This window comes from Chlamydotis macqueenii, chromosome 18 (assembly GCF_036417535.1).
Source record: "Chlamydotis macqueenii isolate bChlMac1 chromosome 18, bChlMac1.mat, whole genome shotgun sequence".
Lineage (NCBI taxonomy): Eukaryota > Metazoa > Chordata > Aves > Otidiformes > Otididae > Chlamydotis > Chlamydotis macqueenii.
This window is the reverse complement of record NC_141573.1, coordinates 6,225,905-6,249,264: the sequence shown is the minus strand read 5'-3', so window position 1 is coordinate 6,249,264 and position 23,360 is coordinate 6,225,905. Positions and strand designations below refer to the sequence as shown.

At 37.8% G+C, this 23,360-nt stretch overlaps 1 protein-coding gene across 3 annotated transcripts in view; it reads right to left on the bottom strand.

Annotated features, from left to right (window-relative positions):
• The window catches only part of CA10 (carbonic anhydrase 10 (inactive)), a 196,809-nt gene that overhangs the window by 135,929 nt on the left and 37,520 nt on the right, over window positions 1-23,360 (bottom strand). For all 3 annotated transcript variants that reach the window (XM_086762289.1, XM_086762287.1, XM_086762288.1), the window contains exon 3: window positions 21,490-21,564. In XM_086762289.1, the coding sequence (XP_086618415.1) occupies window positions 21,490-21,564 (75 nt within the window). The remainder of the gene's footprint in view (window positions 1-21,489; window positions 21,565-23,360) is intronic.

The window sequence follows — 23,360 nt, the reverse complement described above, 5'->3', positions numbered from 1 at the left end:
ATTACAAAAACACATATTTTCGATTGATCCCATCTTAAGAATGAAACAGATTAACCGCATATTTTCATGATTTCCACTTTCTACCTTTTCCTGTGGTTTCAAAGTATTGCACATTAAACCAGGGACACACTACTAATGAGGGAGAGTAAGGGAAAACTCAGACATAGAATCTCCGGTTAGACAGAAACTGTAAAGCAGGGCTTTAGAAAATAAACTAATATCCTTTCAGGAACTCTAGTGAGGAACCACAAGAATGACTGTCCTCACCAGTTGGCAGATGTTTACAAGTAATCTCAAAGACAAAACATCTGAAGGAGATCTCAGTTATTTAGCTGTTCAAAGACAACATGACAAAAGCTAATTAGGATAGTGGTTTAAAAAGGAAAGCCTCAATGCTGTCAAGACACGAGGGTTACTCCTGCTCCCTGTTGACAGAAGGCCAGATCTCAGCGTTATTGCGTGCCTTAGGGAAGGATGAAAGGAGCTGGCAAAACATATTGGAATTATGATCACTGAAATTTGGTACTAACATATGTATTAAAGAATACAGAATATGATAGGCAAAGTGTATAATGTCAGACTTCTACAGCTACAAATATAGACAAGCATTTTTAAAACCTGCAGTGTTGGAAGTCTGACAAAGATCTCCTGTTTTATTTTCAATGCAGAGGACACACAGCCCTTTCATGATCGGCCTTGAAATAGTCGAAGAATAAGCCTTCTGGTCATGGTCCTATTCCTGGCCATATGTAAGGGGTTTTCAGTGAAATGAAATGAAACACTGTAGTGTACAAGTAGCAGAACATAGAAAATATATTTGAATAGAAGCAGAGATCAAGGATGATAAGTTCTAATACACAGCAAAACAAAGAAATGCAACATTTTCATTTTTCCATGTTATTTCATAATCCATTTATTTCATAAAGACAACTGGGGAACAGTCTTTTTAAAGTGTCTTTGGAGAGCAGAAAGCCCAGAGCAAGTATCTTTGTATGGATGTATTATGAGGGGTTTTTTTAATTTCCATTGCTTACACTTGTGTGTCCCCAGGAAAATAATTTTTTATAATTAAGGTGATGTTATAACTAGAAACAGTGAAGGAAATGCTTATAAAACATTGTTTAATGAAAGTGAATCAGATATTTCTTAATTCAAACTGCAAAAATACCTTCAGGATCAGAGGGTACAGTAAGGCCTCTAATTAAGGTTACTCATTGCTTTGACATGATTATTCCCTTGGTATTCTTTTAATTATGATGTTCTAAACCAAAATTTCAAGAACACAAATACTGCATTTGAAGCTCTGTTTCATGATAGGAGTTTACATTTTGATATTTAGATGTCTTTTCCAAAAGAACTTCAATGATAACAGTGATCTGCATATACAATTATGAATAATGGAAATCGTCTGTGAATGGAGCACTTAACTCCCAGAACCAGAACGTTTGAATTCCTTCCCATTTACCTACGAAGTCTTGTAGCACAGATGCACAGAACTGATATGCTAGTTTGAAGCACGTCCTTTGACATGTGGAGATAAGAGTTAACCTTGTGTTAGGTCTCTCGGAAAGATTTAGGGGAGGGAGGTGAAAACAGTTGGCTCTGATCTGAACTAGGGGTAAATTTCTCTTAACTCACAGTGAAACCCAGGTAATGACCTTAATGGCCTATTGTGCAAGTCTTTCAAAAACCAGAGGGGCACCCATAACATTCGCTAGTTACAAGACAGGATTAATCTTGATTTTTCTTCTACTCAAACATAGATTCAGACTTGATATAAGGAAAAGATTTTTCCAGACAGAGTCTGGAAGAGTGCATGTCCATAGAAGATCCAGCTGGAATTTTGGACTGCCTATGAAAATATTGATTTCAGAGTCACAGATTGAGGAACGGATGAGGAGGAGGCTGATAGCCATCTGTGAAGGAAGCTTTGCTTGTTTCTCATGGGTTCCAAAGATCATGAAGTGCTGTTGAGGATGCCAGCTGGCCTGCTGCCATGAGGCTTCTCTGTTCCATCAAACAATCTCTGGGAAGCTTGCCCATGAAATCATAGTATATATCCCAAAACAAGTACCACTTGGTATTTCTTCACTCTGAAAGCTGATGAGTAGATGATTTTCTTTACAAAGCTTGGACTTGTAGGGTTTCTTTTGACTGATTGTGTTGGAGGCATGGCAGGGTGAGTCTCAGGAGAGTAGTTCACAGTAGTTGTGAAAGTGTTTACTTAAGATTTGGTGCCTTTTCTCCAATCTTTTCTTCTTGCCTGTAAGAATGCTTCCATATGGTGCACTGCAAAGACTATAGCTGAAGAATATCTACCAATTCACACTGTCTTCTGTATCCTGGAATCTCTTCAGTACTGTGAGGATAGGTGATGGTTTCCCAAGTTGACTGTTACCTTTCTGTTCTCTCAATCAAATAGGACTGTTTCTCCAATAGAGAGAAATGGAACCCTCTTCTTTCTTGGAGAGAACTGAATCTTAAGGCTCATTATCTATTGTTTATTCTTAAAGTCACATTTAACACTGCTGACTTCTCACTGAACTAACCAGATATGAACATTGCTGACTTCTCACTGAACTAACCAGATATGAACTTGCTCTTGACTAAGCTGAACGCGTTGGTTTTTTTTCCTTTCTCTACTTCAAAGAAAGTTGCTGGAAAACTCTCATGAGTGTAAACCGGGAGAGGGCCCTGATGTAGGCAGCCTAGGCGTTAATCAGTTGATTAGCCAGTATCTACAAATTAGTTTCAACAAAACTGAGCGGCAAGAAACCAGACATTAAGAACTATAGTATCTTGTGATGAGGACATGACAGTGCAAAAACACTACTGAGAATATTATTACAGTGACAAGAAACACATACAGGCTTCCATCACTGGTGCCTTAAATACCTGAACACTCCTTAAATACTTCCCATAGTGTATCTTGTTACGTGCACTGAATGGCAATACCATGCAGAGCAGAGAAATAAAAAAGGTATCTGAAAATCTCAAACACACAGGAAGCTAGTTAGTGCTTTTGGAAAGAGATGCTTTGGGATGCTTTTACAACAGGGAATTCTTACTTCTTTTTATTTAGATATTTATTATCCGCTTGAAAATGGAGATTAGAAGCTGCATACAGGTCTTACATAATTATACATAATGTGCACCTACAACCAAAGGGTAGTCATTTTTACTGATCAATTTTTAATTTTATATCTTGTATTACTATTATTTTGATTGTGGTAAAATCCAAAAGCAATTCCCCACACCCAGATTGTTCCCTGTAACCTTTATACTAGGGCAAATCTGAAGTAAATATTCTAAGAGACTTAGTCCCACAGACTCTAAATTTAGAACAAGAAATACCTACAGAACATGGTGAACTCAGTAGCTGATTCATTTCCTGTTGAAGACGATTCCTAAAGCTCAAGTATCTCCAGAAGGTCACTCCCACCTTCAGAAAACATACACAACAACTTATTTTTAGAGTTCTGTAGAAATGCCCTGCCCACACAGTAAATTGGACATATGTTCTTGGATTTAGCTGCCAGTTTGTGAAAGTTAAAAAATTCTAGGCTTACTGTTTCACTAAATAAAATTTTCCATTTATTTCCATCAAAGCAGAAACCAATTCTGCATAAAATATTGCTCATGGACCTAGCAATCAGAGTTAAGTCTGCTGTTGACATTCTTAAGCTTCATTGTGGGTTGCTGGTCCTCCTACAAGTACATTCCTAACTTTAGATACAGCAGCTGGAAAGGATATTGGATTAAGTGCATGCTAACTTGCATTGCTAAACAGGAGTGAAAATGGTAACTCTCTTCCTTTCTGTTGCTATCCTTTTCACAACATGGATATGCTGTTCCTCTGTCCAAAACATCCTATTGCCCCTTTGCTGATTAGCCCTAGTAGCTCTCTATGTATCTGCACAGGAACACTGCAATGTTTCTTAGGTTATAAATGACAGAATCAAATACTCAAACTCCTGTGATCTTTTATCAAATGAATTAGTTGCAGTAGATTCAATACTAGAAATACATACAAAGTTTCTCATAGTGCACAACTCTGAAGTTGGCGTGTGTTTTTGCAGGTGAAAGTACAGTCAGGCTGGTTTGTTTGAGGGTTCCACGATTTGTGTTGTGTTTGAAGTTTAAAATCAGCTCAAAACCACAATTCAACTATCACTGAAAACATTGTTTTGGATACAAGAGTCTAGATTATTTGCAAATGGCAACGTAAAAGCTATTTTAAAATAATTTTAAGAGTATTCTGAAGGTACATGAAGATAACTAGAGCTGTACATCACATACAACCTGGCACCCAAGCATGATGAAACTACAAAATAGAACAGAGTAAGAATTATTTAGAAATAATGAGAAACAGGGTAAAAGTGACAGAGAGATGTTGGAAGTTTCCAAGATGACCCATCTTTTTGCGTTTAAAAATAAGGCAATAGGTTTTTCCCAGATGGCTGATATTAATATGGAATTACACACTATCATCCCGATTTCCTGTGGCTTGTTTCTAGAATATAAATTTTTAAAAGCTCAAGTCTTTTCAAAATAGTATTCACATAAAAAAGTAAAACGTTAAAAACCATAAAGAATGCATAAGTAAGGGGACTGCCTTTTGATGAGACAGTGCTGGGAAAGAGGGTGGTGCATCCCAATGGCTGTATCAGTTTTTAAAAGTAATTAAAAAAAACCCAATCCAACAACCTGGAATTATTTATGTATCTTCACACAACGATCTCAGTTAGCATTCGAGGGGCAATTTATCTATCTCCACACATCATAAAAATCCACTGAATTAAGCTTTGTCTTGCAGTATAATTTACATCTGCTGTTCTTCAGCTACTAGATTAATTTCTACCATAGATGTATTATTTCCTGCTATTGTTACAGAGCTGCAGGTCTTACGTAAGGAATGCTACAGATAAACATTTGATATATCAAACATCTGAGTGTTAAATGCTAAAAATGTTCAAACTCTCTATAGATATAGGTGTATATACACACATGCATGTGTCTGTATGCACCCCAGCTGGAAAGCCAGGTAGTAAAGAAGGTGGTTCTGAAAAACTTACTTGAAAAAACCCAGAAACCTAGTATCAGCATGAATACAACAATTAATTAAAGATGTTACCGGCTAGTGAAATTTAATGTTGTAATCTTAGTCTCTGATCTTCGGTATTTTGGTTTGCACTACATGGTATCTGGGTCTGTTTGGAGGTTTTGTTGTTTTAGAGGCAGCATTTGATTACTTACTAGTGCAATGCCTAAAGATGCAGCTGTTCCTGCTTGTTCTTTGGACTCTGTGAACTCCACCAGGTGGCTGAATGTTTCTGGTGAAGCAATGAGGCTCTCAGGATGGACAACCCAACTGAACTCATGAAAAGGCTACACTGAAGTTTGATCATTTCTGTTAAGCTTATACTGAATTCAGACTCTGACAAAGAACAAATTTGGACATTAGCTCAGACAACCAATGAGGAGATGTAAATAGATCTGGGACTACGTGCATTCATAATATGAAATTCTCTCTATATTTAACAGTTACTTTTATGCAAAGTGTGGCAGGGAAAGAATATAAGATAACGTTGTTCTGTGGGAAGATTACACTTAGCCATTCAGAGGTGATGCACAGTATCACCTTGGGATCGCTGAAAATATCAATCACGAAGTGAAGAGGCAAGTGAAGGAGTGAAAACACATACCAAATTTAGAGACTCTCTGAATAAGGACACTTGAATCCGGTTCTATTTGTTACACTTCTGCTGTAAAAGGAAAGTACTTCATTAAATGATGCATTTGCCTGCATGTCTAACTGTACAATACAGAGGATCCTGTGCAGTTCAAGACAGTTGTAAAAGTCACATCAGTAAAAACTTTACCTCATAATCATATAAGAATATGTGCTGGGCTAGACTGCCCAATGCAGTGTTTCTGACAGCAGATTCTGTCTATAAAAGCAAATATATCGAGCCACAGAACAGGCCAATTGGACAGAAAACAAGACAGAAGTTCTTGTGCCGCTCCTTTTGCCATGAGTATAGAAAAGCATGACAAAAAATGTTTACTTGCCCTCTCTTATCTAGGGATAGCAAATGGCAGGGCTACTGACAACTATTCTGTCTATAAAAGCACCAGAATCTTACAGAATGCCAAGAACCACCCAGTACACCTCTGTCTACACCCCAATCCCAAAACCATGATGTTTGCAGACAGGCCACGTTACAATATTTAGTGCACTTTCTCTACAGAGGTAGACGTAATGCAGAGGATGATTTTCTGTAGTTTAATGTAGTCTGGGAAGTCTGACTGTAGGTGTGTGATTGGTAAGCAAATATACACCTTTAAAACACTTGCAAAAATATTTTCTTATTAAAGCCAGCTGACATTATTCCAACAGCTTTGTATTTAAGAGCCTGCAACTAAGAATCCCCTCTTCTCCAATTATGAACAGCATGCTTCACAAAATTATTGCTGTAAATATACAGCCCAGCAACAGCATTATGTACTGAGTAGTTGAAGGTGTCTTTACATTATGCATGAAAAGCAATACAAACTCACGTTGCAGAACAAGGTCAGGCAGGAAATTGAAAATTAAATGCCAGTATCTCAGTAACAGCTTCCTGAAGGGCACATTAGAAACAGTTTACTAGAAATCTTCCCAGAAGGAGGCGAGAAACAAGAATGTCTTTCACTTGAACCCACTGCTTCCACCTGTACTGCTTCAATGTCATTTAACTTTCTCTGGATTTTCATTTAATATGTGGTAGGGTTTGGGAGGTGAGGAGTTAACTAATACTTCAGTTATTTACCCCACTTTCAACCCCTAAGAGAATAGAGAACACTCTTCCAGGGACTAAAGATCTTATTTAGAGATTATTTGGATACTTCAGAACTTTACAGTCAGAATTAGGATGGTCTTCAGGCATTAAATGATGCAGTAGGTGCTTCCTGGGATCTTATCTTCTTGCCTAAGCAAGCTGGATGCACAATTCCCAGAACCTTTTGGGAGAAACTGTGTATCTTAGAAACTTAGCTGCTTTTCCTTGGCCAGGCATTTGCATTTTAGAGCACTTAAATAGAGTTTGTAGATCTGGCTATCTATCTTAAAAAGGCACTGGGACTTTAAATGCTAAACCAGTTCTGAAAGTGAAAACTGATAGAAAAAAAACATTCTGTGTTTCAAACTGGACTTTCTAAATCAACGTGTTGTTTATCAAACTGAGCAACTTTTTTTTTTTAACTTCACTATTTTTCAATATTAATGTTCTGGACCTCCTTTGCATCTTTATTTTTACAATCCAGTGGTGTTTTAGGCAGAGTTTTGACATAAAAACTAAGCAAATGTAAAGTGCTTGTTATAACTAATGGATACAAATACACAGAAATACTCATGACTTAATGTAATATGGTGGGAGAATTTCTATGCTATTTACTACAAGTATTACTTGTAGCTCTGTATCCTTCCTTTATTCCGAATAAAGGTGTATCTGTGCTTGCCCCAAAGTACTATTAATTCAAAAGTGGCTGTGAAAAGAGTAGTTACAGAATCAGCAACAAAGGAGAAACAATGGTAACACAGATAGAAACCTGAGCATTGTTAATACAGATGAAGAGCTTTGTGTCTTCCAATTCAATGCAATTTTGTCACTTTAATTAGTACTTTTCCTTTCATGCTTTGGAATTCCTCTCCAGAATTCCACTGTAGCTACACTGAGTTAGAGTTGTAGGAAGAGACTCACATCTCTGTCCACAACTCTTACCTCATTTCACATTATTTTCCTTACTTAAACTAGGCATAGGAGTTGCGTGAAAAATAACATAAGGTGGGATAAAGTATTTAAAGGTCTATCTAAAAATGAATTTGCACTGGACAATGTTCTTAACTGGAAAACTATATACAAGCAGTTGACAGTGAGTATAACGTGACTATGGCCCTGAGACAGAGCCTGTTCAAGACAAGTGTAAGGACTTCCATTCGTTTCACCAGGCTCTGAGTAAGGCACCATCTTCTTACTACTATACTCTCTAGAAACAAAAAGCCACAAGTCCTGCCACAAAGCAATAAGCCCATAAATGTGAAATTACAATGAGCAATAAAATTCTGAGAGACCAGTTTCTCTATTACTTTAATTTATACTCCTGTTAACCAATTTTAAATGCACATTAAAATACCAGGTAATTCTAATGATGTCAGTATGTGGATAATAGAGCCTGCCAAGGCCATGCAATGTGTTTCAGCCATAGCCCATTAGATTTCAGTCAATTATTTCTTCCTCAATTTAAAAAAGCCTAATTTAAGATTAGGAAGAAAAGCCATTTGAAGCTGCCCAACTGCTGGACAGAAAAAGCAAAATGGAATCTGAACTCACTCCGAAAAATGGCCTGACAGGCAATAGCAAACAGGCATTCGGTAGTTGTGGCCCATGTAGCCTAGTTTGAAAACACAGACAGGTTAACTACATGATCTGAGATGCTTTCTCCTATGTCATATGCTATATCCTCTGAGTCACACAGAACAGCTAAATCCTGCAGTTCTAAATTGGGACTAAAGCTGAGAATTAGCCAGCGTTCCTATCTGCACGTTGTAGAAGGGCAGCTGGCCCAGGATTTGGCTTTAACTGCATGTGACTGAGATTTGAAGGAGCAGCTCCTCTCAGAACTGAGCATCCTGTTCATCCCGTACCTGTTAGTCCTGTGGTAACACCAGCACGATCCTAGGTACAAAGGTTTATTCCTTCCATTGAGCCCCTCCTCTCCATGAGAAAAAAAGGATACAGTATTAAAACGTGATATCCTCAAAAAGTGCATTATTAATGCAATTGCAGTGTAAACACTCTTGGAGAAAAGAGATGGAGGCTACACTGCACAGCTGTGAAAATAAGTAATTTCACTCCAGTAAAGAAGTTAGAAAGAGATGATTTTAAATAAAATCATCATAAAGGGAACACAATCTTATAAATACTGAATTTATTTTTTTTTAAATTAGCTTCTTGATGTCCTTATTCAAGGGATTGTTGTGGTTTAACCCCAGTCAGCAACTACGTACCACACAGCCACTCACTCACCTTCTCTGGGGTGGGATGGGGGAGAGAATCAGAAAGAAAGGAAAATTTGTATGTTGAGATAAAGACAGTTTACTAGAACAGCAAAGGAAGATATAATAATAGATATATAAATAATGATAATAGTAATTTTAAAATATAGGAATAATAAGATACACAAAATTAATTATGCACAATTTCTTACCACTCGATGACCAATACAGGACATCCTGAGCAGCAATCACAAAACAGAATGGACAGTGATCTCAGAACTGCCATTTCCCGAGAAAGAGAGCGCCCTGCCCACTGGCCAAGCCCCACTTATATACTGAGCATGACTTCTAGGTATGGAATACTTCCTTTGGGCAGTTAGGGGTCAACTGTACTGGCTATACCCCTCATGGCTTCCTGCACATGAGTGAAACCTGGGAAGCTGAGAAAAGCCCTTGATCTCTTAGCAACAACTAATAACACCAGTGTATTATCGGCAATCTTCACATACCAAATCCCATACTAAATACAAAACACAGCAGCTACTGGAAGAAAATTAGCTCATCCCTGCCAAAACTAGGACAGGGATGTAGCACTTCACTCAGCAAGCAAATCCCATCGTTTTCAATGGGACCTATTTTCAGACAAAAGTAATAACCTGGGATTTTCAAAACTGTCGGTGGCTGGCTTTTGTAGGGACTACTCCAGCCAAAATTGCTTTCTAATTATTCTAGTGTAGAAACAAAGTAACACCTGGATGTCAGAGACATTACTAACCTGAACATGACCAAAGTACTTCTTGTAAGAAAAAGTTCACCTTCTCACCATCTCACTGAAATGTCATTGTTTAATTGCTAGTGCTTTTCACCCTTTGGGTTTGTTTTCAAACTGAAATACAGCAGCTGTGCAACTGGCTATTACTTGGCCTCCATAGATCCACCCTTCTTCCTTCCTCACTTCTGAAGTTACAACATAGTGTAAGATAATGCCAAAATTTCACTGCAAATAATCATATAATGTTCTTCAGCTCTATTAAAACGAGCCTTTGAAATGGAAAATCTGGTAATGCACATGAAGGAGGGAAGCATGTTCACAGCACCCATCCTGTTGTCTACCGTTTCTTCTCTGTTGGGGTAGTGGTACCACTTCATTTTAGCCAGGCAAAAGACATGGGTTTCTCCAAAGGATCTGCAGGCACATCTTTTTTGTTCTTTAATCAACAACATAGCGACATCAGGCAGACCATCTTGACCATGCAAGTATCTAAACTGGTTGTTTAATTCTCTTCCAGTTGCCTTGAACTCACCTTATCCACTTTTCTTTACCTACATCTCATTTAATATTTTTAAAATGATCTCTGTATGTAAAGACCTTCATTTTTCACCTGAGCTCCTGATATGAAGCTCTTATTAAAGACACAGAAAATAGAAATTAGGGAGAGGTCACAAAAAGGTCCTAAAGAACCACCTCTGCTTTGGGGTGCAACACTTACCAATGTGCTCTGGTGTCAAGTGAACAACTTCCAGAGTGACCTGGTTATTTTGTGCTACATACTTCAGTATTTTTCTTTTCTGACCAGATACTGAAAGGCTGTAGGCTGTGATGTTGTCTACATTGACTTGTGAATTATAGCAGTGCCATTTGCACAGCTGTAGTTAACGACCTGTCAGGTTTCCCATTATGATGTTATGCTGTTATTTTCAGGGTTTATGGCCTGACTATAAAGTCTGTGACTGCTTGGTCTGGAAGCACTAATGCATTTTTGTGCATTTTATAAATACAAAATGAAAAAGTGCCTGAATATAAAGCCACACTCTATTAAGAAAGGAAAAAGTGACAATTTTAAGTAACATTTGTAGTAGTAGAAAAAAAACAATCAATAACATTCAGGAAGCCTCCTCCTTTGGCCAGAGTCATTACCTCTAATGCAATTTACGGCTCTGAGCAGGGTCAGCAGGTAGCTGGAAATGCATTAAGTAGGTGACTGTATTTTATGGTGAGTTTCTTCATAAGAGATAATAAATCTCTCTATGACCACAAATAGCATGTGCCCAGAAATACCATGGTGGGTGGTGTTATACGATAGCTGTATTTTAATGTGCGTAAGTAACAGCAGTAAAACTTCTCCAAATAATAATTCCATGTACTCGTAGGCAGGCAGACATGGTAAATGATGAGCATGGATTTTGCTCCTGAGTGCATTCAATGGATTCATGGTTCAGTGAATTTACAACTGACCTTTTTAGAGAGATGTTACAAGAGGAGGAAATTTTCACTGAGTACAAATGAGTGGTTTCAGATTATCAAGTCAATAGCAATCCCCTAATTGAAAAGTCTAAGAAATCCTACACATACACACACATGGCACTTCAGGAATAAAGTTCTCGCAGGCTACTGAATAAATCCTATGATATAATGATACTTTGATTCCATAGTCACAATTTAAATCATAGCAGGCTATGAGAAAGGTATTTGCATACTGTATGAGGTATCCACCTTCAGGTAACAGCCTCATTTACTTTTCTTTTTGACCTCTTTTTCCATTAAGGCAGGGGACAGGATTTGACAGGGAAGTTCTTTGTGAGTAACAGCAAAGTTTTCATTGACAACAAAGAACAAGCAGAGTTGCTCCGCATAACCATACACAGAGTAGTGGTGTGGTCTTATTTCAAAGGAGTTTATTTTAACCGCAGATAAGAGTGTTGCTGAAGGGGACTATGTTTTCCTCTGTTTCAAGTGGCAAATTCTACCCTAATGACACTAAATTGTACTAACGAGATGCAGGGATTGAGAACTGCATGAGGTATTAATATAAAGTCCTCAATGGTGCTGGGTTCATCACCAATATAACAGTTAGAAATAATCTCCCTGAAGTCACTAAAATATCCTGACATAAATTGTGAAATAAGAGGTGGATTCCTAATTGATAATTGCAAACTGTAATTGTAGTATTCTTAAAATACAATTCTCTTCATTAAAGCATTTTACTAGAGTATTTTTTCTAAGTGGGATAATGATAGGATGAGTGGTGAGGCAACCTCTTAGTGTCACTCATTATCTCTATTTCCATGCTATACTGTGATCTCTTCCAGTTCTATCTCATCCCCTACAGATTTATGGGAGAAGTACCCAAGCAAACATACGCTGAAGCATTGTAACCCTTCTCTGATTAAGTCCAATTACATGACACTACAGACAAACGTTACTAGCACAAAAATTACTATTCCTTGTTGTTCTCAGTGACTTCTTTCTCCACAAGATACTAACTTATTTTACACTATACAACAAAAAATCTATAAAGAAACGGGTTTTTTAATGTAAGGAGTGATGACTGCTGTTATCTGTCTTGTACAAAAACATGTGCACACACACGAAAAAAGCCAACTACTATGAAGTAATTAATAGCCAAAGCTCCAAGTCCCCTCCTTACATAATGAACCATGGCAGATGTTATTACTCACTTTCTGTTGGGATTATTAGCTTAGAAAAGTTCCTTGGGTCTCTGAGCAGCCACTAATAATTCTATCAGATTTCTTTGTGCTTCAGTTCTACCTCTAAGACATGGATACCATCAAAATATCTACTGCCAAAGAGTGACAAGAACTACTGAGATACAGTGCGAAGAGTAGCCTGTCAAGGCATAAGATAAGATAAACTTCTTGAATAGACCAACACATACACTCAGCAGCACCAACACACAGGAGCCTTGCTGTCCGGCACTTAGAACTATCCTGAATAATCCTTCAAAGGAAGGATTTACAAGTTCTCAGTTATTAATGACTTAGTCATGGAGCAGCGTTTCAACTGTTTTTATACTTAGCTTGTCAAGAATATGATAAACCCTTTCCTGTCTATACCGGTATACTTGGAATTCCTTCCTTTGCTTTTAGGTCATAGCGAAGAACCTAAGAAAAGAAAGATTCCTAATATTAGCCTTACCTTCTTATTCCAAATCCCAAACTTTTGATGGTACATATAAGGCCCTGCACAGGGTCCTTATTTTTTTTTTTACGCAAAAGTTTAAAAGGATGTGGTCAGAATGGAATGATAAACTTGTGAAAGACTACAGAGGTGGGTTTGCTGACTTTTCACTTTTAACAAGTTCAAAGTGGGCTGGGATAACATTTAAAAAAAATAAATCACATTACATTTGCAGAAAGAGCAGTTATTAACTAACAGCAACTGTAGGTCTGCAAGATTCTGTAATTATTGTACACTTCACAGTGTGCAGGACAGCAGATGTTTTGGATAATGCTTGCTGTTCTCCTGTCTGAGGCTGTAAATGCCTAAATGGTAACCACCATCTCTTAAGCTGCCTCCCAGCTAGAAGCCATCATCCATGCAGGTTGTGGTAGCCCTACTAGCTACAGCTGTCTCAAAGGATTAGTGTTACCTAATTGTTCTTTCTTCTTATAACCCACACCAGTTCACTGCAAGGTAAACAGCAGCCACTTCAGGATAGTGGGAAAGAGGATTTTCAACTTTATAAAAAAGTAATTGTAGTACTGCTGTCCCTAAAATTGGCACCTAACCTAACTGCGAAGTGCGAGGTACGCTAATTAACTGTAGATTACTGCCTTGAAGGTCTTCCATATTGGCACATTCCTGAAGTAGAAGGATACTGCTTGTGTCCTAGCAGGAGGAACCTGTAGGTTCAGCAGGAGAGGTACTCGACAGCTGGGAACACAGCAAGACACAACTTGCTGTCCAAGGCAGGCTTTGTTACAAAGAGAAGGCTTGACCTTTGCAGCCACCTGGCTGTAGCTAGAAATAGACAAGAAGACAACTTGAATAATTTGGTCCTGTCAGTATAACGAAGAAAAAGTCCAAGATACATCTGTTACACGCAATTTTTTCTTCTGTGGTTATTAGTCATAATTTAGGAGGAAAAAACACACCCAAGAAAGATAATTAGGCTGTGAGGGGGAAAAGGGATCTGAGACCACTTCAGCAAGGAACTGTGGTCCAACCAGAAGTCTGGGAAGGTTTAAAATTTTAGGTTTTCAGAGTTCTTTACTGTAGTTTGTTCACATTGCGTGCTCTCTAAAATTTTTGTTTTGTTGAAGGAGTGAAGGAAGCTTAAGGGAACAAAAAAAACTTATTCAGAGATCTGTTTGCAAAACAGCTGCAGCTACACACCATTTGTAAAGCAGTAACTTACTGTATCGAAAAAAAAGGGCTGCATAGATGGGTATTCAAAGGAGTGGGAAGGACCTGAAGACAGTAACTTTTTGAGTTCTATGCTGGTAACAAAGGCACCCCACCAGTCCTGGGTTCCTTAGTCCAGTGAGCAGGGTCCTGTGGGAAATAAATCACAGTGCCATTGGGTGCTGTGAGGAGAAGGCTCATGCTGCAGGTGGGCAGAGCTGCCTTCTTTAGAGTGCATTCCCGGGAGAGCCTCAGCCAGGACACATCCTCTGCAGTCAGGATTCAGCTTGGTTGGCAACCCCAGAGAAGGATCACTACCAAAACGTTTAAGACAAATCCCTTAATCCTGCTTATTTACTAAGAGTTACTGGACAGACAAAAGACCACTGGACCACAGCCAGATGAATGAACACCTTGTGAATTCTCACCTGAATTTGCTAAGAATGTGCCCGTTACACAAGCAAGATGCCCCTAATGTACATCCTAGAATGTTATTAAATTGACACTTTCGTTCAGCAGCCACTTGCAGCATTTTCTTAAATGAACAAACAAATCCTGTTTCTCACACGTTCATCTTCACAATCAGTGTCAACTTTGATTCTTCTACCACTGCTATGATTGCTATTCAAGGAGAAAATTGCAGATCACCACTCAAACACAGTATTTTGCATTGTTTCTCCATCATTTCATGAAAGGAAGCAGATTCACATTTGTATTAAAATCAGGTAAACTAATAAAACAACTTATAGTATTTATATTTGCTTAAAGCTTTTCATCATCAGAAGTTCAGAGACATAGATTGAGGTTGTTAAATACACTTCTTGCTATAAAGTAGTATGGCATAGTTCTCTCAATTATATCAGTGACTTGCCAAAGGACATTTCATCTCCCAGTTCAATGTGAGTATCCACATAACAGGAGATTGGAGGCTTTGTCAGGAAAATCCAACTCGTGAAATCATTAATCTGGAAAACTTGGCTTTAATTTAGACATAGCGCCCATAAAATTGTTTTATTAAGGCTAAATGTTGACTAAACCCAAAGACCAGGTTGTATCGCATGGAATTGTACTTCCTTGTGCAGGTACAGTACTATGTAGAACCATAACCAGATTCTAATATGCTAAATTCTACTTTTTTTCATATTTAAGTTCAGTAATAAATCAAACCTTCAAGGTGTGAATCACTCTCTAACCAGCCTCTCTACATTTTTATGGGCAATTCAAGATTACAGACTCATTCTGAGACTCTCATTAAGTACAGCACTACTACTAATGTGAGAGTGGCTCAAACTTAACGCTGTAATTTGGTTACAATTCATATGAAGATGAGCAAATGTTGCAATATTTATGTCAGAACCGAGGCCATCAAATGTCTCCTCTCAACAGTATTCCTTTCTTCTTCCAAATTAAAGAGTCAACTCATCTCTTCCTTGCTATTTTAAAATAATGAATTGTATCAGCAATTCATTGGAAAGTGAGACAATGGTTTTACATTTCAATTATATTAAACTCCCATGCAAAGATACAAAAAAAAAAAACCAAACACTAGCTTTTTTTTTCTAGTCACATGATTTGCAAACAGTCAGTTTTTGCAGAATCACCAAAGGAAGTAAGAAACCAAGAAAATACTTGGTACAAAATAGATTTCCTTCAAGCTATCTTTAACTGACAAGCAAAGCTGAAATATTATACATACCTAACCTTAGTTCCAATCAATAAGTGAATGATTTCCAGAACCTATGCTCTATCACCCTGAAGAAATGAAGTGTTCCAATATATTGCTTTCTAAAAGAAAAACTGCTATTATTGTTCCAATAAATAATTATATATGGCTGGTTAATTCTTCAGAGTCGGCACCAGACTGAATTATTTTGAAGAGTGTGTGCAGACTGTTTAAAACACTACTGCAGTTCAGACAGCACCACTGTTTTCACTGACAAGCAAAATGCACCAGATGGTGAGTGATGCTGCAGCCTCCTGAAGTCCCAAAATAAGACTAGAAGAAATGTTATAGTTAGGACAAAAGTGAGCAATGCAGGAGTAGCAACCAGCAGGTTTAGGTTTTGTATTTTTAGGCCTTCCAGTACCTAAAGGGGGCTTATAAGAAAGATGGGCAGAAACATTTTAGCCGGGACTGTTGTGATAGGACAAGGGGTAATGGTTTTAAAATAGAGGGAGGTAGATTCAGATTGGATATTAGGAAAAGAATTTTTACAATGAGGGTGGCAGAACACTGGCCCAGGTTGCCCAGAGAGGCGGTGGATGCCCCATCCCTGGAAACATTCCAGGCCAGGTTGGCCGGGGCTCTGAGCAACCTGATCTGGTTGGAGATGTCCCTGCTCCTTGCAGGGGGTTGGACTGGGTGGGCTTTAAAGGTCCCTTCCCACCCAAACTATTCTATGATTCTATGATTATTTAGGCAGCCAAACTAAGTGATCACCAGCTTCAGTGTATGGAATAGACACCTATGTGATTGGAGGATGGCATAATACATGAACTTTTCAGAAAGTTTAAGATGTGTTTGGGTTTGAAGTTTCAAATCTCAGTTTCAGTCCAGGGCCAAACAGTTCAAGGTTCTTACAGTGACCTGCCTGTCAAAGGTTATTTTTGGACATGTACATAAAGAAATTTAGAGTTTAAAAGAAATCTTAAAGCTGTAATAAAAAGACATCTTAAAGCTCACACAGGAGAAACTAGGGACACTTGAACTGCCTGTGTGGGCCATAACAAAAGCATATGGTGACAGCAGAAAGTTTAAAATCAAATTTTGGCACTCATGACCAAGATCACCAAATGTTTTAGGCTTTTTTTTTTCCTTGTAAATCATTACTAAATTCATGCATTTCCTCCTTGGAGGGAGTTTATCAGTGTTTCACAAATCTTATCCCCATGTTCCTTCGGAGTCAGTGCAGCTCTGCCAGCTGGTCACTCTTAGGGCATAATCCCATCAACATGATCCTTACAAAAGGCAAGAGCAGCACTATCAATCTCTAGCAGCCTTTTCCCTTTCATAGTAAAATGAGTTTGAAAGGAACTGTGAAATGGGGATTTCTCAGAATCTCAGGGATACAAGTAGTCTTCGCTTTGGTGATCTGTAGCCAGTAATGAATCATAGTGGGTGTAGATCTTTATCTGAAATTAAAGTTGCTTTACAATCTTTATTATAAGGAAGGAGAACATAATCTGCTTCTTCAGCAAAGTTCACTTTTTACTTGGTAGAGAGGGACTTCCTCCTCTTTCAGCTAAGATTAGCACTAGCACCTTGTGAAGTAACTTTAGACTTGGTATAATTCAGTAAGGGTCAGGAAGACAGTGTCTTTCCAGGGCGAGAAACACTCATGCCCTTGTATTAACATGTAGTCCAAAATCTCAGTAACAGGATGGAGTTTTGCTGAGTGAATTCTGTGATTGCAAATTAGATTTTTAACCACCTTTATACTGTAGGCTTACCAGAGCCTACTTTTATGATGCTATAAAAAAAACAGCAGCAGAGGATCAGTATGAAAATAATCAATACAGTCAGACACACAAGAGTATCAAAGGTTATGTGAATCTGTTCGAAGTAAAAAGAAATGGTTCAGAATAGTTTGAAGTATTGCCTTTGCCACTCTGAAAATGGTTGCTTCAAGGACACATTGTATTCACAGTCACAGCAAAATAGCCAAACAAAGGATATAAAAAGGTTATTTAAATGTATTTTAATTCATCATGAACTACTTTGATATTCCATACCAGAAAAGTCTGTGTAGTGAAAGCATGTAATAATATAGTTAAGCAAATCACTATCCTTAAAGAAAAGTATTCATTCTAACTCCTGGAACATTACCTGAAGTTTAATTTTGAACCTAATTTCCATGCAATTAATAATTTAAAGCACTATATACTTTCTATTTTGTTTGCCTATGTGGTTTAAATCATAACAGTAATTCTTTCCTTTTAGAAAAGGGTAGCGATGGCAGTGTTTTATGCATTACTAGCACATACACAGATCCAGCCACTGGTGTCCTTTCTTTCCTGCACTTGACAACTCTGCACCCTCACTTGCAGGGCTTGCACTAAGAAAGACCCGAGCCACGGTTACGCTGTAGTAAGAGAACCTGTCAGTTCACCATTGCTCTCTTCTGTGTTGTGCAGTGCAAGAAAGGAAGTTGGGAAAGACAGCGTGATGGGTCTTGCACCTCATCCTCTCCTACCTATGAGATACACATCAGTGATTGTAAGCCACTGGTTTACAACATGTAATTTAAGTTATGAATCCCAGAATCTGGGGAAAAAAAAAAAAACTGTCCAGATGAACATACCACATTAGAAAGGGACTTAAAGTATTTTTTCCTAAAATCTATCCCAGAATATAAGGAGTCTCAGATCTGGGGAATGTAGTGAAGTACGGTTTGATTTTATGAACTGCTCAAAGACAAATTTGCACGGGATCCAGAGCATTTGCTAGGACTTGACTTATATGCACCCAAAACAGGGTATTAAGTGGAAAAACTTACGAATGGCGTATTCTAACCTAGGAATGTTGTGTTACACTCCTAAATGCATTCTTACACAAATATACATGAAAGAAGTGATAGTTCAAAGAAAGACAGTGACTTTGCTTTGAAGTAGGCGAAAAGTATTCACACAGCCAAAGCCTTGACAGACAAACTCTAGCAACTCATCCTTGAGTGTTTTACAGTGCTGTTACCCCCTATTAGTCATCTCTGTGCCTGTGGTTGCTCCCCCAAGCAGCTAAAGAGCTGCAGTCATGTCAATCTTACTAGCTTAGATGCCAGTTTTGAATTGCAGTGACAGAGTCTTGGACAAATATTCCTTTCTAATATCTTCAGAGGTGGTAACTTCCAGCCCTGGGACAGGACAAACATCTGTGGAAAGGAAACATCTTAGCAGATGACTATAGCTGTTTGCTTTGGTGCACATCAGGCAGCAACTTCAGCTCCAGCTCCTCAGACTGCTTCGCAGCTATCACCTCTCAGGTGCTAATTAGCATCTCATGCGAGATCTGATATGCAACTGCTAACATTATGGATAAACTTAATATGCACTAACATATCCTTTGTGATGTGTTAGTCTGAGATCACAAACATAAAATGCATCTTTTAAATGCTTTAACTATGGTTTTCAAAGACTTTGAAATCTAGGTGCTGCTGAAAAAAATTAGTTGTTTGTTCTGTAAAAATTCATGGGATTTCTCTCCTAAGGCTTAGAGGCTGAATTTGAAAGAAACATGACAGTCTGCAATAAAGGTGCCCCCAAATTAGCTTTGCTTTCTGCATGGTCGCTTCAGTGAGCTGTTCATAACTGTCCTTCTGGACCAATTCTTGAGAATGTGTGCTAGGTTAGTGTGATACTCAACATGTATGGCTAATTCAGAGTTTTCTCAGAAAGGAGATCTCTCTTCATACTAGTCTAAAAGGTCTTCCTTCTTGAAAGGTTGTCTCATGACTGTTTGCTCCTTAATCTTCTAAAGATGTTCCTAAGCCCAAATTTCTCACAGTATTAAGACTGGAATACCACAAGCATTACCTTACATTTCTTTACATGCTGATAATTACATCATTTTTCTCAATAACTTAAGCTGAAATAATTAGAAGGTCTGTAAAGCAAATTTTTTTTTCATTCATGCTCTACTAGGCATCTGCCTGGGTTGTGCAAATCAGGATGTCAGAAATTTCTTCTGGAAAGCAGGAGATTGTTCTTCACATTTCTTCCCCCACTATCAACATTAGGAACTAAACATGTGTAACAATACACTGCAACACCTTTGACAGCCCAAACCCATCTCAAGTGAATCTGAAAAGCTACTTTATGCTACAACAATATGTAATTAAGCTCCAAGCTTGTAGATGTTGACTTTCGTATGTGCTTTTCATAAGAATTTTGGTGACAGAGATTTGTGGCTTGAAATATTTAGTCTCATTTGCACTAGTATGCCTACCGAGATAATCAGCGTTTTGGATATTTGAAATGATTGTAACTGTTGTCACAACAGTGAAAATATCTGATGATAGATCAAATCTACAGATTCTTAGGAGGAGCTCACACAATGGCCAAGTAATATTTTCTAGTACTTTGAGGAAATAAAGATTATGTAGCAATCTTCATGCTATATTCACAATAGAACTTGAAGCACTATTTTAACTTATAGTATATAGCTAATATACATAAATTAATGCATATTAATTAATTAATGCATATTTACCTTAATTGCACTGAAAACATACCGAACACAATAATCACTGAATATTTATGTGTATGCTGAATGAGGAATGTACTGTCAAATCAGCTCCACAGCTGAACATAAAATAGACGTTGCTAAAGTTTCCTGACTCCCCTTCTAAATGGAAACATGTAGTCAAATGGAACAGTGGAGATCCAGCAAAGTAATTCTGTTTCAAAGAAAGAATAAAATAATTTACAAAAAAGGAGCACAAAAAGATCAGGTGTGAAATGTAGGTCAAAAACAACAATAAAAAAAATGTCAGTCTAAGAACTACTAGTGTCTCAGGCAGCTTGAATCCTGAAATGTGTTAGAGAGATCCAGAGCTAAAAAGAACAAGCTAAGGTCCTGCTCAGATCACAGGGTCCTTAAGGAGCACATAGCATTGTGACAACCAGTACATGTTTTGGAGGAGCTGCACCAATACTGCCCAGTGTCAGGTTACTGTTAGTCTGATTTTGACTTCTGCCTATCAAATTCAGCTGGTGTTGTTTATTTAGATCCTTTTAGCTGCCTAATGATTATTTACCATGTACTAAATCTTACTGGAGCTAAGTTAGGCTTTCATCTTTTTTCACTCACTGTTTCTTGTTTCCAAAATAAAAATCAGTGAAACTTGCATGTTAGGTTAATGCTTCAATTAAGTTCCTTTCCTAATGCACTCTTGAATTTCTAGAAATGGGATTATCTAGCAGTGCTGCATCAGATAAACAAATTCATCCAGGTAATAATACTGCTTTTCAGTCCTTTCTCTTTTCTATACACAGAACACACACGTTCACAAAGTAGCATCATGTTAGTTTTACTGAGAGAAACCAGGAGCATCATAAAAATGATTTCTTTCCCAGAAAACAGCCATGGTTTTTGGATGATATACTGACAAAAACATTTTTAGCCTCACTAGAATATGATGTTTATTACTTTTGTACTTCAAATCTTTGCAATGGATTAAAAAAAAAAACAAAGAACCTAAAAACAAAACAAAACAAAAAAAACCCACAAAAATATCTCTTCCAAACCCAGCTATACTAATCTCAGTGAAATAACATTTAATAAAAACTAAGATTTTAAAATTACACTTACCTGGAACAAAGCTTCCCTGGACCACTTCCTTATAAGCCCACCAGCCTTCATGGATTTTTGGTGAATTTTGTTGAGCTAGAAAGAAATAATTAAATAAACCATAAAATTAAGGCAAGGCACAGGAAATATTTAATTATATGAACTTTGGAAACTCCAAACAGGGTACCATCTTTTCAGAAGAGCCACTCCTCAAATTCCCAAGTGATGTTTATAAGCATCTGTATCTTAGAGGACTTTGTCCTTGTTTCTCAGACAGTAAAACATACTCAGCTTCTGAAGAACGGATCACTAAACTTGATTCAGGTAGAAAATGAGGATCTGTAGCACTATTGATGGTTTCTGTGCCACTCATAAATTCAGTATGGGATAAAAATGGAGAAAAATGGAGTGTGCTCATACACAGTAGTCAATATCTGAGTCCAGGTTGGTGGAGTGAAAAGCAGTTTCTCCCCTTCCTTTCCTGAGTTCTCCAGTAATATCTCACTTTGAATGGGAAGAAGTGACCCACAGGCAATAGCTGCGTCTATAACTGTTTCTCCTCTCATCCCATGTGCTCTGAGTATCAAAACAGGAAAACAAATGTGTAGCCTGTGGCCTCACAAATACTGGCTTATGCTATAATGCTGAGGCAGGAATATAAGTTTTTTTTTTTCCTGCTGGTTCTCTGTCTGCAGTGTAGCACCTACTACTTTTCCCCACCACAGTCATGGTGGTAGCCAGGCAAGAGACTTGCTTCTGTTACACGTATTTGACATGCAACTCTATTGCAGTTGTGTTTGATAGCACAGTGCAGTTACACAACGAAAGGTTTCTTGGACCACTGTTCTGAAGGTTGTAACGATAAAAGGCTAAGCTTTGGATATGGTTTGCCCCTGATGAGACTGTTGCTTAAATGACTTGTCTAAATTCCTGAAAAGTCAAGAGTGGAAAAGTCTTGATCAGTCAGTTTGCTACTCATAAGGTCATTACTTTTCTTTGTTTTGAAGGAAATCAAAACTGGAGCAAATTTTGTGGTCAAAATGTAGAATCTCTGTTAACTGAAAATACTTTCAAAGGGCACACAGACACACAGCAAGACAAACGTGCAGTTGATTTCCATAAGATAGCAGATCAGAGCTGCTATGCAAATGTGTTCTGCCTTCACTTGTATTTTGCTTGGTATTTTAATATTTAGAGCAACTCTCACTGAGCTACAGAAAGCTCAGCTACCTTGTGTATCATTAACTTAAATTTTGAGTTGGTTTTGCTTTATAAGATACTTTCAACCTGCACTAAGTCCAAGAATTTTTTTAACACAAATATACAGCTACAGAAGATGCTGGATTTAGCAGCTTTCTGCTGCAGTGTCATTTTTAAATCACATATTACATACAAAAGATACATTAACTCTAGGAAACATTCCAGCAATATAATAAAAATTGTTGTTGTCATTAAAAATTACAAAGAGGATGTGACATTCAGACTAAAAGGGATACAAGTTGAGGACTCTTATACACTGTTCTGTTAGTAACAAAATGGTATTTATGATTTAACTGACTGTAAATTGCAGAGACAAAAGGAAAGCTGGAGTTAATTAAACATACTAACAGAAGGACCAACACTCTGCTTTCCCAGAAATCCAGACACAGTAGTGGAGTGGGGTATGGGTGGATGCAGATTCCTCCTTGCAGTACTAATGCTCGTTCCTTTAGCTGAATGGTGACATGTTAAACTGAAAGGACTGTTCTATTGTGCACTCTTTACAGTCTGCAGATGACATTACTGTCACTATTTTAGCTTTTATATCATTGCCTAGAGAACTCAAACTGCGTATGGCTTTGTTGTTCTGGACTGCGCTATACAAACATTTGGAAAATGGCAAATCCCAACCC